At 36.5% G+C, this 14,449-nt stretch overlaps 1 protein-coding gene across 2 annotated transcripts in view; it reads left to right on the top strand.

Annotated features, from left to right (window-relative positions):
- The window catches only part of flnba (filamin B a), a 76,936-nt gene that overhangs the window by 24,294 nt on the left and 38,193 nt on the right, over positions 1-14,449 (top strand). For both annotated transcript variants that reach the window (XM_077204171.1, XM_077204172.1), the window contains exons 2-12: positions 2,058-2,306; positions 3,121-3,218; positions 4,010-4,157; positions 5,624-5,817; positions 6,651-6,813; positions 6,888-7,088; positions 9,759-9,896; positions 10,421-10,547; positions 13,421-13,557; positions 13,667-13,860; positions 14,329-14,442. In XM_077204171.1, the coding sequence (XP_077060286.1) occupies positions 2,058-2,306; positions 3,121-3,218; positions 4,010-4,157; positions 5,624-5,817; positions 6,651-6,813; positions 6,888-7,088; positions 9,759-9,896; positions 10,421-10,547; positions 13,421-13,557; positions 13,667-13,860; positions 14,329-14,442 (1,763 nt within the window). The remainder of the gene's footprint in view (positions 1-2,057; positions 2,307-3,120; positions 3,219-4,009; positions 4,158-5,623; positions 5,818-6,650; positions 6,814-6,887; positions 7,089-9,758; positions 9,897-10,420; positions 10,548-13,420; positions 13,558-13,666; positions 13,861-14,328; positions 14,443-14,449) is intronic.

Genomic DNA, 14,449 nt, shown 5'->3' with positions numbered 1-14,449 from the left:
TAGAGCGGTCACTGGGTCAGTCCTGCGTTTCTTGCATTTGTACTACAAACTATTAAAGTAGTTAACAAAATCAATATCTTTTTAACTGCATAGAAAATCCTTTTTTGTGTATATTTATGCACGCACACACGCGCTTATATAAAATATTAATATATATTATATTACGATTATATATTATAAAGTATGCATGTATATATGTAATTATAGATATATAAAATGATAAAATATTAATATACTTGATCTAATATCATATACATGTTTTTTAATATATTTTTAAATATAAATTTTGCCTATTTATTTTAAATAATAAAATATGTATTTAATTTAATCAATCAATAAATAAATAAATAAATATATATGCACGTGTGTAATTGTTTATTTTTATATGAATTTTACAAATATTTATATTACTTTAATATATATACACAAACGCACACTTATATTTTCAATGAAATAAACATGTAATATAAATATCAACATTTGTAAAATTTATATAAAAATATACAATTAAAAAAGTAATATATAAAATATGCATTTAATTAAAGCAATTTTAATATTGAAAAAAATTTACAATATAAGGGAGAGAGTAGAAATGTGTGTACACTTATTTATTTTGTATATTTTTAAACAAATAAATAAAACCATACACAACACAAACCTGAATGCCAAACTGTAACTTCAGGCTAGATTAGTTTAGTGTCTTGTCAGATTTCCCCTGATCTTTGGCTTTGCTCTTCTGTGTGCTAAAGTTCAGCTTCATTCCTGATGTTTGCAGAAGATGACTGATACTGCAAGACAGGGAGCGGTCGATACACACACACACACACACACACACACACACACACACACACACACACACACACACACACACACAGGCTCTCCCGCTGAAGGCCGTATGTATGAGAATAGCACAGCAAACATAATAACATTTTGAGCAGCAGTGCCTGCTTTTCTGAATAGACTTGTCACGACCTTGAGGATGTGTGGAGTGTTAACAACCACTAACAGCTGTGATTCCTCCTGGAAACATTTGCTCTGTCTGTATTAAAATGATATCAAGTGTGCTAACGCCGCCTTTCTGCCTCAGTGCTCACTGCTGATGACCGTACTGTAACTAAACACAAAATCTTAATCTCGTTTATTTTCTTCAGGAGTGTGCAAGATATTTTAATTGTATAATAAATTCCTTTTAAACAATGTTTTATTACCTGTTATATGATCTGATTAGCCAGAGATGTCCCAGATTGGTTTCCAGTGAATCAAATGCACCTCCATCTCTTACTGTTGTAACATTGATCTAATAATGTGTTCTCTGTCCGGCACCGGTCACATAACCCACAGTCTCATTCTCTCTACTACTGTTAAAATGGGGAGTCATTTACAACCTCACTCCCCCCATTGATCTATTCATTATTATTCTAGTCACTGTTTGCTTAGGCAAAGCATTACTATTGCTCATTGCACACACACACACACACACACACACTCTCAGCAGGCTTCTGTAAATTCTGTAATTAGTGATGGTTGCCGAAGCCAACATTTATTTCCTTGATTTGCTTTTTTTATTAATTTATTTGCTTTTATTTATTAGATTGTTATTGATCACTTGATTTGTTTTGATTATTTTATTAATTTTAATGTTTTTATTTATTAGATTTTTTATTCATTTATTTAATTGATCGTTTGATTGTTTTGATTAAAATTATCGATTTTGTTTTTATTAAAATTAATTTGTTTATTTTATTTGCTTGATTATTATTTTGTTTGCTTGTCTGATTTATTGGATTTTATTTAAATGTTTTTGTTTTATTTGATAGTTTTATTAGTTTTTGGTTTATTTATTTGATTGTTTGATTATGTTTCTTTGAGTTACTTAAAATAAACAACATTAAAATACATATTCTTGATTTATTTGCTATTTTATTTAATCTTGATTTATTTGCTATTTTATTTGTTTTATTTTATTTATTTATCATTTTGATTTCAGTACTTATTTACTTGCTTGCTTATTGTTTATTTATTCTTATTAACTTAACCTCCTTTCTGTCTCCCGACAGACAGCAAAGCGATTGTGGACGGGAACCTGAAGCTGATCCTCGGTCTAATATGGACCCTGATCCTCCACTACTCGATCTCTATGCCCGTCTGGGAGGACGAAGACGACGGCGAAGCCAAGAAACAGACGCCCAAGCAGAGATTGCTCGGCTGGATCCAGAACAAAGTGGCCGACCTCCCCATCACTAACTTCAGTCAGGACTGGAGGAACGGGAGGGCGCTGGGTGCTCTGGTGGACAGCTGCGCTCCAGGTGAGGATTCAGAGCTTGTAATCTTCTAGATGAGGGGAAAGTGTTAGTATGCAAAGCCTTTTATGCGTGCAGCTATTGTTGTTTATTGGACAGCTGGGCTCGTTTGATCTGTGTTTATCTAGATAGTGATTTGACTGCAAAACACGTCTGTGAATAAGTCCAGAACTGTGTGAAACATTTCTGTTGTGTTTAAAACATTAAAGTCCCCTGTAATCAATAATTGTATCTCACCAAATTGTCACCAAAATGACATATTTAAAAGTTAGAATTTTTTTTCATGCCTTAAAATACCGTGAATGTAACTCTACACCATTGCCTCATTTAGTATACGTGGTTCTATGAATATGTAAATGAGCCCCGCCTCCACTCACTCAGCTCAGAGATCCACTCGTTGATGATCACACGTTGATCTGATTGGTTACAAGCTAGTTTGTGACGTCAGAAACACCAGCGTTTTTGAGACTCTCTGGTTCACTGCAGTTTTAAGGAGAAAATACTCCACAATGATGTCGACTTATGAATTCACACATTTTGTGTGTTTGTCATAAAGCATATTAAAAACACCACATAGATATAAACAACATTTAAAAGCTTGATTTTCACCACAGGGGGACTTAAATGTATTATTTGTAATTCATGACCTTTTAGTGCATGTTTTATTATAATCATTAGATAATTCTATAAAAACCCAAGCTGTGCAATGTTCCTGTCACATGTAGTACGTATACTGCATCATTAGTGGTATTTGCCAAGATTGACTGTTCTTAAATATTGCTTATACTTGGGTCAGGAGATTTAAATTTTGTTTTTTAAGGCCTGTGTCCTGACTGGGAGATCTGGGACTCGGATAAACCAGTGGAAAACGCCACGGAGGCCATGCAGCTCGCTGATGATTGGCTGGGAATTCCACAGGTGATCTTTAACCCCTCATGCATCAGGATGAGATTATTTAATCAGCATTAAGGCGCCACAAATCTGTTGCTATGCAAGTACTGTAAAGGGCCGTGATTACAAAGTATACCATGTTCTCTTTTCCCCCATTCATGCTAACAGCTCAATATCCTCAGATAAGAATTAAGGGTCTTGGGTTAGGTGTGCATACACAAATTCATCAGTAATAGTTTTTGTGTTTGCTTCCAAGTTAATATGATACTCACCACACCTCAATCACTCCTCAGCAAACACACGTGCGTTTCGCTGGTCAACTTCAATTACATGATTTTCATCATACTCGTGAAACAGAAGATTCTTCATTAATTCAATTTAATTCAGTTCAAATTTATTTGTATAGCGGTTTTCACAATACACATTGTTTCAAAGCAGCTTTCAGAACGTGCATATTACAATTTAGAGTGATCTGTTATCAGAGGTAACTCTCTAAGTTATGCATTTCAGAAATGTACATATACAAAATCACAGTTAGCTACATTTTATTTATTTAAAAAATGTAATTTAAGGCAGAAACAATGAGCTCATTGAAGTAACGAATACATGTTTGTTAACAAATGATTGACATTTAGAAAAATGTATAATATGTTGATTGCAGAGTTTGCGTTAACACAACACATTACACCGAACTTCAAGCCTACCGTTGTATTCACCGTTGTGAAAACTGTTTTCACTCTTCAGGAATCAACCTACTAGTTTCTTACGGTTTGCCACAAAGCATCAGTTTTTCCCTTCAACACTGTGTGTCGTTCCAGGTTATTGCTCCAGAGGAGATCATTGACCCCAGTGTGGATGAGCAGTCAGTTATGACTTATTTGTCACAGTTCCCGAAAGGCAAACTGAAGCCGGGAGCCCCTCTCAAACCCAAACTCAACCCGAAGAAGGCGCGCGCATACGGCCCAGGTGAGACGCTTTAGCTTACGAAAATTACTGTTCTCACGTTTGTGTTTGTATTGCCTAGTAACACCTAGCGTTATCTACGAAACAGCCCTCATGTTTATGTATGCATAGTAACACCTAGATATGTTTTATAGATTCACACAGATTCAGATCGTCGTCATACCAGAGATTCAGGTTATAGTAATTCCTGTGAATCTTTTTTAAATGGAGCGTTACGATCAGATACTTTCTCAGATACTTGAAGGATCACCGTATAATCGATGTAACGTGACGAGACCGTTTTTAAGATAAACATTTTCCCTCGCGGTAATCCGTGATGTCTCTTGCTTTCTGTTAATATTGAGTTTGGTCGTATACATTAGTACCGTGTGAATACAGCACAGCTCTGTCAGGGTTCGTGATGGATGGTGTGGAAATGTGCCTCTTACCTGTTGTAAATGTGGCTTAAGCTGTAAAAACGGTGGCTAATGAGTTTAAGAGTTATGATTCTCACACCAGAAGTAACCTCTTAAAATTTTCGGTGACCTAAATTAGTAAAATGAACCACAAGGTTTTTGGTTTTGACGTCTGGGGTCTTGGGAAATCTTCGCCTCTCTTTTTTTTCACAACCATATAATTTACAGCAGAGAATGAAAATGTCAGATTTATGTTATTTTTCCATTAAGTGATTATGTCCTCTCTGAAAGCACTACAAACTAAACGTGACACAAGTTACCCTTGTTTCTTAAATATCACATGTTCCATGTAGAGAACTTTCGATTTCAGTGGTAAATTGAATCACTGTTTGGAAATATAGTATTTTATGAGCTCAGAGGGCCTGTGTGTTTGTGGGGTTTTTGTGCGGTCTGCCTCAAACTAAAAGGAGTATTTTTAGACCATTACGAAGTAATTTCTGACGAAAATGCAGTTTTGTGTTGACGCTGTGGTTTCTACCCAACATCTGATGATATCTAATATTTAGTTTCTTTTTGTGCTTAAATTATTCGACATTTGGTTTGCACAAGTAGAGGTTTAAAGGGGACCTATTATGTCACTTTTCAAAGTCTTGATTTTGTTTTTGGGCTCTACTAGAATAGGTTTTCATGCTTGAAGTTAGTGAACCCATACCATAACCGCAAGTTTAGTGTATGCCTTGGGTGGGAATTATTTAAATGAGGAATATTGTGATGTGTTTGTTCCCGGAGGCGTTTCAGGGAGTTCAGAAACAGTGACACTGATATGGAGAATCACTCACACTGGAGAGACTTTGTAACTTTGCAGAGCTTTTTCATGCTCAAGCATGTTCGCTTGAAGTGCACGAACCAATGAGGTACATTCTCGCATGTTACGCTGTGCTGTTATCGTTATAGATGTGGTGTGGACTCCTATTCTTTTACATTTTTAGGATGATTTTTAGACCACTATCTCTATTGTCTCGGCTCTGCTTAGACCTAAATTATTTTTATTTTGTATGCTCTGTGTGTTTGCAGGCATTGAGCCGACCGGTAACCGGGTCATGCGTCCGGCTGTGTTCACGGTGGACACGTTCAGTGCAGGTCAAGGACAGGTCATGGTCTATGTTGAAGACCCCGAGGGCCGAAGAGAAGAAGTCAAACCTGTGCTCAACGAAGGCAAGAAGACCTTCAGCGTGACGTACATCCCTCAGGTCATGGGACCGCACAAGGTCAGGGTGAAACCGTCTAAAGCAGCGCTTCTCAACCTGTTTGTCTACAATTATGATCAATTTTCTGCTTAATATTCCTGTGGAAAACGTGATTCACTACCATTCAAAGGTTTAGGGTTAGTCAGATTGTTTTTTAAAAAAAGTACTTTTATTCAAAAAGGAAGCATTAAATTGATTAAAATGGACAGTAAAGACTTTATAATGTATCAAAAAAATGTGATTAACGAAATATTTATATTTCAAATAAATGCTTTAAATTCAAAGAATCCTGATGTGCTGCTTCATATCTTTGTTGAAAACATGACAACTCATTCCAACATTGATAATAATCAGAAGTGTTTCTTGAGCAGCAAATCATCATATTCCAATCATTTCTGAAGGATCATGGAGGATAATTATGGTGAAAATTCAGATTTGATCACAGGAATAAATTATAGTTTACTATATATTCACATAGAAAACAGCCATTTTAAATTATAATAATATTTCACATCGCTACTGTATTTTTGATCAAATAATTGATCAAATTTGGTGAGCAGAGGAGGCTGCTTTTTTTTGTCATTTTAATTCAGTGTTTGGGAATCACTGATCTTTTCTTGTCCAAACTGTTTTTTTTCCATGCTAACGTCCTGTTCAGCACATTTGCATGTTTCATAATAGTCATTTAGGAGTATACGTGTAATAACAGTCAGTCTATTATGTGCAAATAGACGGCAAATCTGTTTCCAACCACTTTTCTGTGAAATATAGACTCAAATTATGTGAGTCTATAGACTATAGACTGTCTATAGACTATAGACTGTCTATAGACTCACATTTTGTGCAATCCTCAGGTCACTGTGCTTTTCGCTGGACAGCAAATCCCAAAGAGCCCGTTTGAGGTGAATGTGGACAAAGCCCAGGGAGACCCCACTAAAGTCACGGCAAAAGGACCCGGCTTGGAGCCGTTGGGCAACGTCGCCAACAAACCCACATACTTTGACATCTACACTGCAGGTCTGACATTTCTGACTTGTTTATGGGATCATTTTCTTAAAGAAAACATGTCTTGAAGTCTCTGTGTTAATCAGGTGCCGGAGTGGGTGACGTGACTGCCGTCATTAAAGACCCTCTGGGTAATAAAAACACTGTGGAGGCCATCATGGAGGACAAGGGTGAAAGCATCTTCCGTTGCACATACAAACCAGTGCAGGCTGGTCCTCACATCATCAACATTACATTCGGAGGCATCGCCATCCCTAAAAGCCCCTTCACCGTCACCATCGGCCCAGGTACTTTACCCAGCGCCCTCTCTCTGAGCATGCAATTAGTTTAAATGTAGTGTTGGAACAAGAAATGGAATAGTTTATTAGTGTTTTTCATTAAACATTGCAGTGTGGTTGTTATAATTGTAAAGTTAAGTGAATTAGCGCTGTGTTTTAGGGTCTCAGACGTGTGGATTGCCTCATACGGTTGTGTTGTTGCTGAAGGAAAGACTCTAGTAATTGCCTGTAGTTATGGGATTCTGCAACACGCTGTAAAATGCGTGTAAAATAGCCGCAGTTCACCAGAGCACTCGTTTGTGGTGTGTGTGATGCCGCCAGCTTCTTTAAAACTGACCCGTCATGCCATTTAAGGTCAGCCTTCGTTTCCATTTTTTATCCCAAGTCCGTTAGAATGGTGTATGTTTTACGTGCTCAGAACTGGAGATACAAGTTGACACTCAAATATATGGTTTTATTCATGCGCTTTTTGTTTAAGAATTGTTATTTCTGAAGGTACAAAAAGAAATTTTGTACAGTCCCTGCTAAACTTTGTCTATGTTCTGCATGCTTGCACATGAACGCGACGTGGACTAGAGAATCTGTGCGTCACTAAATGCTTTAAACCTTGTAAAACACCAAATTCCTTTTCCCTGAAACGCTTTTCCAAAGCAGGTAATGTGTAGCAGTTCTGTTTTAACTTTAATTGTTTTTCCTGTATAGTTAGTTAAACGCTATCATGCTCCTGATTTTACAGGCTTGTTTTTGCAATTTGTTTAATTTGTTTGCAACATTGTTGAATCCTGTGATGTGGATTGGATGATTTCTTCTCTTTTTTCATGTCTTGTCTTGTATAATAATAATAATTTGAGATTCACAAGTCATTTTATTTTATATTAATTTTTATACATGATCGCTAAATTGTTCAAGCCCAGTGGAGTTTATTTTATTTTATTGCAATTATCAGAATTTTTCCCCGGATCATGTTGCCCTATAAGAGTCACTTTTCTTTTTTCATTTCATGCATCAGCTCTATTTTTTTCTTCCGCTGTAATTCATGGTTGTGTGGTTTTGTAAAGACAGTAGCTTTAGTGTTCCCATAGGATCCTGTCAATCATTTTTTGATTTTTAAAGCAATTGTAGTCGGCAGTTTTTGATGAGCATGAGCTAAGGAACCAGAACACGTCAACTACTGAACGAGGAAATCAGCCACATGTGCCGTAAACCAAAACGAGACCCACAAGAAAATGGCTTATGCATTTGAACAGATATTTTTACTTTTACAGCGCAAGATGTTATTTCAGGACGTTTCACAAGCAAATTAAAGAGCTTCATAAATCCATTAAGTGCACACAAAATGTTTGAAAAAACTGTTCGAATTTGGCTCTTGATATTTCCTAATCCTAAAAACTCTACTATGAATAAAGATAACTGGAAATGGAATTAAATGAATAACATGCATTAAAATAGATGCATATTCTCTGCAGCATTTTTATGAAACATCAATGTTCAAACGACTCTTTTGGTTTGTGCTCCTGACAGGGTGTATTTTTAGAGTTTAACATCATAAAGTGAGTCTATATTTGTGTTTCTGTCACGACGGCCAGTGTTTTAAGCTCAGGATGAATGAAGCTTTGTGTCTCAGTGGCACTCGGCTGTCCAGCTCCACCCTGACGCACATCTGAACCTAATGAGAGAGCAGAACGGGATCCACCTCATGCTCCCTCAAAGATGCTATTACACTGAATGTGGGTTTTGGCTCGCTCTCTGCGCACACTATTCTGGTGTTCTGGAAACATTACGGGACTTCATAATGTATAATGGTAGGGTAATAATGGAGTGTTTAATTGTATGTCTGGTATTACGCTGAAGGATTTTTCATTTCACGGAGCTTGAGATGAAAACAGCAGCTCTGCTAGAAGAGCGGGTTTCTGGAGGGTTTTGGTTGATTTAAGCTTATACCATGTCATATTTTAAATTCTTGATCCTGATTGGCTGCCAAGATGTTGATTTTCTTTAACCACATTCTTAAATTAGGGAAATTGGTGTGAAGATTTTAATGAGAAATTGTTGTAGTGAATATATATTGTTGTTTTTATACTGCATGTTATTTTTATACTGCATGTTATAGTATTTGCACTATACGTTTACCACGTTATTTCATTTATAAAATGTATAAAGTGCATGCGTTATATAAATTTGTGTATGTATGTCATATATATATATATATATATATATATATATATATACATACACAAATTTATATAACGCATGCACTTTATACATTATGCATAAATATATATATAATTTATAAACACACATGCACATACACTCGCACGTTCACTCGCACGTACTCGCACGTTCACTCGCACGTACTCGCACGTTCACTCGCACGTACTCGCACGTTCACTCGCACGTACTCGCATGTTCACTCGCACGTTCACTCGCACGTACTCGCACGTTCACTCACACGTACTCGCACGTACACACACACACACACGCAAACACGCAAACACGTATACACACACACACGTATACATATATATATATATTGCACACACTTTAAATTATACTATTAACAGTACATACATGGGTATATAGTTACATAGTATATATTATATAGATTATATGTATAATTCTATTTTTTTTGTGCTTTAATGTTCAATAAATCAGTGGCTTGCCATGAATTGTGTCTTTCAGCGTCTGTTCCCGGTGCGTGTCGTGCCACTGGACGAGGTCTGCAGCCCAGAGGTGTGCGAGCACGACAGGTGGCGGACTTTAAGGTGGACACTCGTAACGCTGGAAGTGGAGATCTGAAGGTCACCGTTAAAGGACCCAGTAAGTAACAATATAGCAAAAGCGTTAGACACTCTTCACCACAACTTTTAAAACCCTTAGTTTTCCTCGCTTTAAAGTCCTTCCCGATGTCTCCTGGTCTATTAATCTTGGGTAATAAATGAACATGTTAGTAGCATGGAACTTTTTCATGTTGATTGTGTATTTCGAGTGAGCAGGGAGGGTTTCCCAGACTCTTTTGCCCAGATGGCACCAGCTACCCATATCAATTTACATTAGCAGGTCAAACGTCAGCTTCACTGACTGTGATTAATGACCCGACGGGGTCACATGCTTCACTGACCCCGACTATAACTCGCATGACTCAAGTTCATCTCTTTGCTCAAAGCCCATTCGAGTCCAGTGCAAATTCCAAAGGCTATCCCGATTTATCATCGTAATCTTCAGTGTATGATTTATAGTGAAGTATCTATGGAGAAAATGCAGGGGATTTTAAAATCCTGATCTCTCTTGTTCTTCTCTAATAGTTTGTGATAAAGTTTTTCATGTTTTTTGTTCTCTTGCAGAAGGTCTAGAGGAGCCTGTGAAACAGAAGGACGTCTCAGATGGTGTTTACGCTTATGAATACTATCCACACACACCTGGCAAATACACCGTCACGATTACCTGGGCCGGACAGCACATTCCCAAGAGGTGAGCATCTCCTGAACCAACTCGAAAACGTGCAGCTTTTACGTTTAATGTCAGAGACTTCACATGCGAGACGATTGAGGTCAGAGAAATCTGATGTTCTAGTGCTACCAATCGTGTTAAAACTGTTCAGCTCCAGATGTTCTCAGTGTCTCGTTGCATCAGTGTTATTTAGAGCTGCCAACCGGATAAATCTGATCAGGATTGTTTAGGTATAAAGGCAAAGCCGTATATAAACAGATGAGGTTTGGGGTAAGTGTGTGTGGTTTAAGTCAGAACAGACCGTGTTATGGATATTTGGTGCATGTTCTGTGATTTGAATAAAGATTGGATTTATTGTATTCAAATTGTTCCATTTAAGGGTCATCTGGGAATTTGTATGATTGCAAAAGGCTTGTTTGTACATCTGAAAGGGTTTAATGTTGAGTATGATGTAAGACTATGATGGAGTATGTACAACAAGACTTCATTTGTATAGTATTTAATTCAGTGGGTTATGGAAAGTAGATATAATGTACGGACAAAAAGTTATATTATTGTTACCTAAAACTTAATGTTTTCCTTTATTGGAAAAAAGCTGAAATAAGATATAATATAAATATTAGATAACCTAAAAATAAATTAAAATTATAAATATTGCCTTTGACTTGTTTTATTTCAGTTAAAGTACTAAAATTATGGAAGCTCGTTTTCACAATGTAATAAGAGGTAATTGCGACTTTTTATCTCATTCTTTTTATTCTCACAATTTTTTTTCAGAATTGTGAGATATAACTAGAAATTTTGCAATTCCATGAAGTCAAGGGGTAATTACATTTTTATTTTTAATTCCCTGCAGAAAAAGCTTCCACTTATAAAATCACTCAAACTAAAAAAAGAATTAACGCTAAATGGTAAGTTTTTTTTTTTTAAATGACAAAAGCACATATCTAAAACCAACTAAAAAGGAACTGATAACATAAAAATTTAAATTATTACTAAATACCATTATAGTATATAAATAATAACACTGTTGCAAAATATTTGAAATATACCTGGGTTGAATTTCCAGTAAAAATGGTATGAATAATTTTTTTTGGTAATTTGTATGAGGTTTTGGTCATGCCGCCCACCGCTAGTATGATATGTAGGTGATGTCCACTGCCAGGAAGACTCATGAGTGTGTAACGCTGGGCTCTGGAAGGTTTGTGGGACGTCGTGTAAAGCAGCAGGACGACATGCTCTCCTGTGTGAGTTTTTGTTAGAGGTCTGGAAACGTAACGTCACACGAGACCACCAGGAAACGGCCGTCGCGTGCGTTAATCCGCGTAGATGTTTAATCACATTCATGAGCCAGCTGATGAATGTGGACCATATAGAGTAAACATCTTATTTAACACACTGTGGAACGGAAATGACAGCTGCGTTTTCAGTTGGATTTGTTTTCGCTCAGCGTGAGAACATGCTAGTTGTTTTATAAAGCGGCTGCAGCACTAAAAATTCACCTTTTTTAGATGTTTTTCGCATTTTTTTGAGGTTTTATAAGACTGCACTGTGTGTGGCCTGTGGTATTAACATAGCAGATGGACACTTTTTGGTGATCACATGCATGCCGGATTGTCGGCCAATCAGATCACTGCGCTGCAGGGGACTAAATGACTGAGTGAAAGAGACAGGCTCGCATTAACACAATGACCCTCCTGTTCACCTGGACCTCAGTCTTACGCTCAAACACGGTGGGGAAACTGAGACGTGACCCCTATTAAAGTTAAATATTCGCCCCGCTGAGGTTGCTTCTATTAACACAAACTCTTTTTGATGGGAGGTTTCCGGTAACGTAGAGTCAGAGCGCAGATTTATGACGTGTGGTCGTATCTGAAATGGAACATTCTCCAAACTGTATGTGCCACTAAAGCTGTCAGGTTAACACACATTTGTTTAAATAAGGTGTTTTAGATATATGCTCATTTGACACATAATGGGCATTTGGGGATTTAAACTGTCTAGTCACCTTTATTTCTAGAGTGCTTTATACAGTACAGAGTGTTTCAAAGCAGCTTCATAGTGATAACAGGAAAATGAAAATAGTGTCATCATTCAGTGCAGATTCAGTTCCGTTTTAAAGATCAATTATTAATTTCATCCTTAAATCAGTTCTGCATTGTCCAGTTCTCTTCCAATAGTGTCAGTGCTGCCAAATCAATAATATTGTTGAATATTAATAATTGTGTTGAGCCCTTTTTAACAACTATAATAATATTGTTGAATATTTTGCTGATTTTATAGTATTATTACAGACCTTATGTCACCTAAAATTAGGAAGATAACGTTATATTTTGCATAAAAACAATAAAGCTTTTTTTAGGACCATTGATATTTTCTCCAATTTTTCTTCATTTTCATGACATTTTCCCCCAAAAAAATTCTCATTGTATTTTTATTCTGATTATTATTATGCTCAAACAGTTTTTCAGATTTGTTTTTTTATTTACATTTAAATGTCTCTTTTTTGCATATATTTACACATTGCTAAAATTCAAATATGTTTTAAAGAATTGCATAGCATTTTTTATTTAATTCTTATTATTCTCAGGTTTTCCTTTTTTTTAAAATTTAAATTCTAAATGTTTATTTTTTTAATTGTTTAAATCTGCAGTGCATGGATTGCATTGCCACAATTTAAATATAAAAAATTTGCATCTCATAAAATATTTATCAACATTTGTTTATTTTTACAGAAATAATGTCACATTTTTCAAAAATTAAATGCATGAATTTTTTAAAGGTCCTACAATATGCAAAATATAATTTCTTATTTGTTTTTCTTTTGATTTTTGCATTGAAGTCTTGTCTGGACATGAACTCTCTGTACATATGTGACGTTTTCTTGTGTCCAGCCCTTTCGAGGTTCAGGTGGGCAATGAAGCCGGGCCCCAGAAGATCCGTGCGTGGGGACCGGGTCTGGAGGGAGGCAGTGTGGGCAAGTCTGCGGACTTTGTGGCCGAATCTATCGGGACTGACATCGGAGTCCTCGGTGAGGTTACAGGAGCTTTTTTCCACATCAGATCAGCTCAGACGTTTACTGTAGACACATTTAGCTCAGGAGTCCCCAGCCTGTGATCTAAATACTTTTATTTCTGTAGGCTTCGCCATTGAGGGTCCGTCTCAGGCCCGGATTGAGTGTGAAGATCAAAATGACGGCTCGTGTAATGTGAAGTACTGGCCCACTGAATCAGGCGAGTACGCCGTGCATGTCATGTGTGATGATGAAGACATCGAAGACAGTCCCTTCATGGCCTACATCGTCCCTGATAACAAAGCCAACAACTCTAACCAGGTAAATGCGGTGCAAAAAACTCATATACTTCATATATACACCAACATTTAAAAAATATATATTTTCATGACAATTAAGCACATTTCCATCACAATTACTCATTATTGTAGTATATCCTGATTTTTTTCCCCTGACTTTTTGTAATTATTATTAGTGTTCTCTTTATTGTACATTTTTTTAATTAGAATTGGTACTACACATTGCCACAATTTCAATAATATTTTTTAAAAATTGCATTAATTGTGAAGTTATAATATCAGTGGGAATCTCAATCCTCATTGTAATTTCTATGTAAATGTTTTTTTTTTTTAATTTAATATATATTTAAAATGCAAACCCCCCAGGTGTATTGCAAACAACCAGTAAAACCAAAATTAAGTACTTTGACACAGACATTTATTAGGTTATCATGGATGACGAACTGAAAAAACGTTTTGTTTTTCTCATATGTTCTTGACGTGTTTGTAGGTCAGGGCTTATGGCCCGGGATTGGAGAAGTCCGGCTGTATCATAAACAAGCCCGTTGAGTTCACCGTCGAGGCCAAAGATGCGGGAAACGGACCCCTGAAAATCATTGCACAGGTTTGAT

This window comes from Siphateles boraxobius, unplaced genomic scaffold, assembly GCF_051911475.1.
Source record: "Siphateles boraxobius isolate OS27281-9 unplaced genomic scaffold, OSU_SipBor_1 5, whole genome shotgun sequence".
Lineage (NCBI taxonomy): Eukaryota > Metazoa > Chordata > Actinopteri > Cypriniformes > Leuciscidae > Siphateles > Siphateles boraxobius.
The sequence above is the reverse complement of the archived record's forward strand: the minus strand, read 5'-3'. Positions and strand labels throughout refer to the sequence as shown.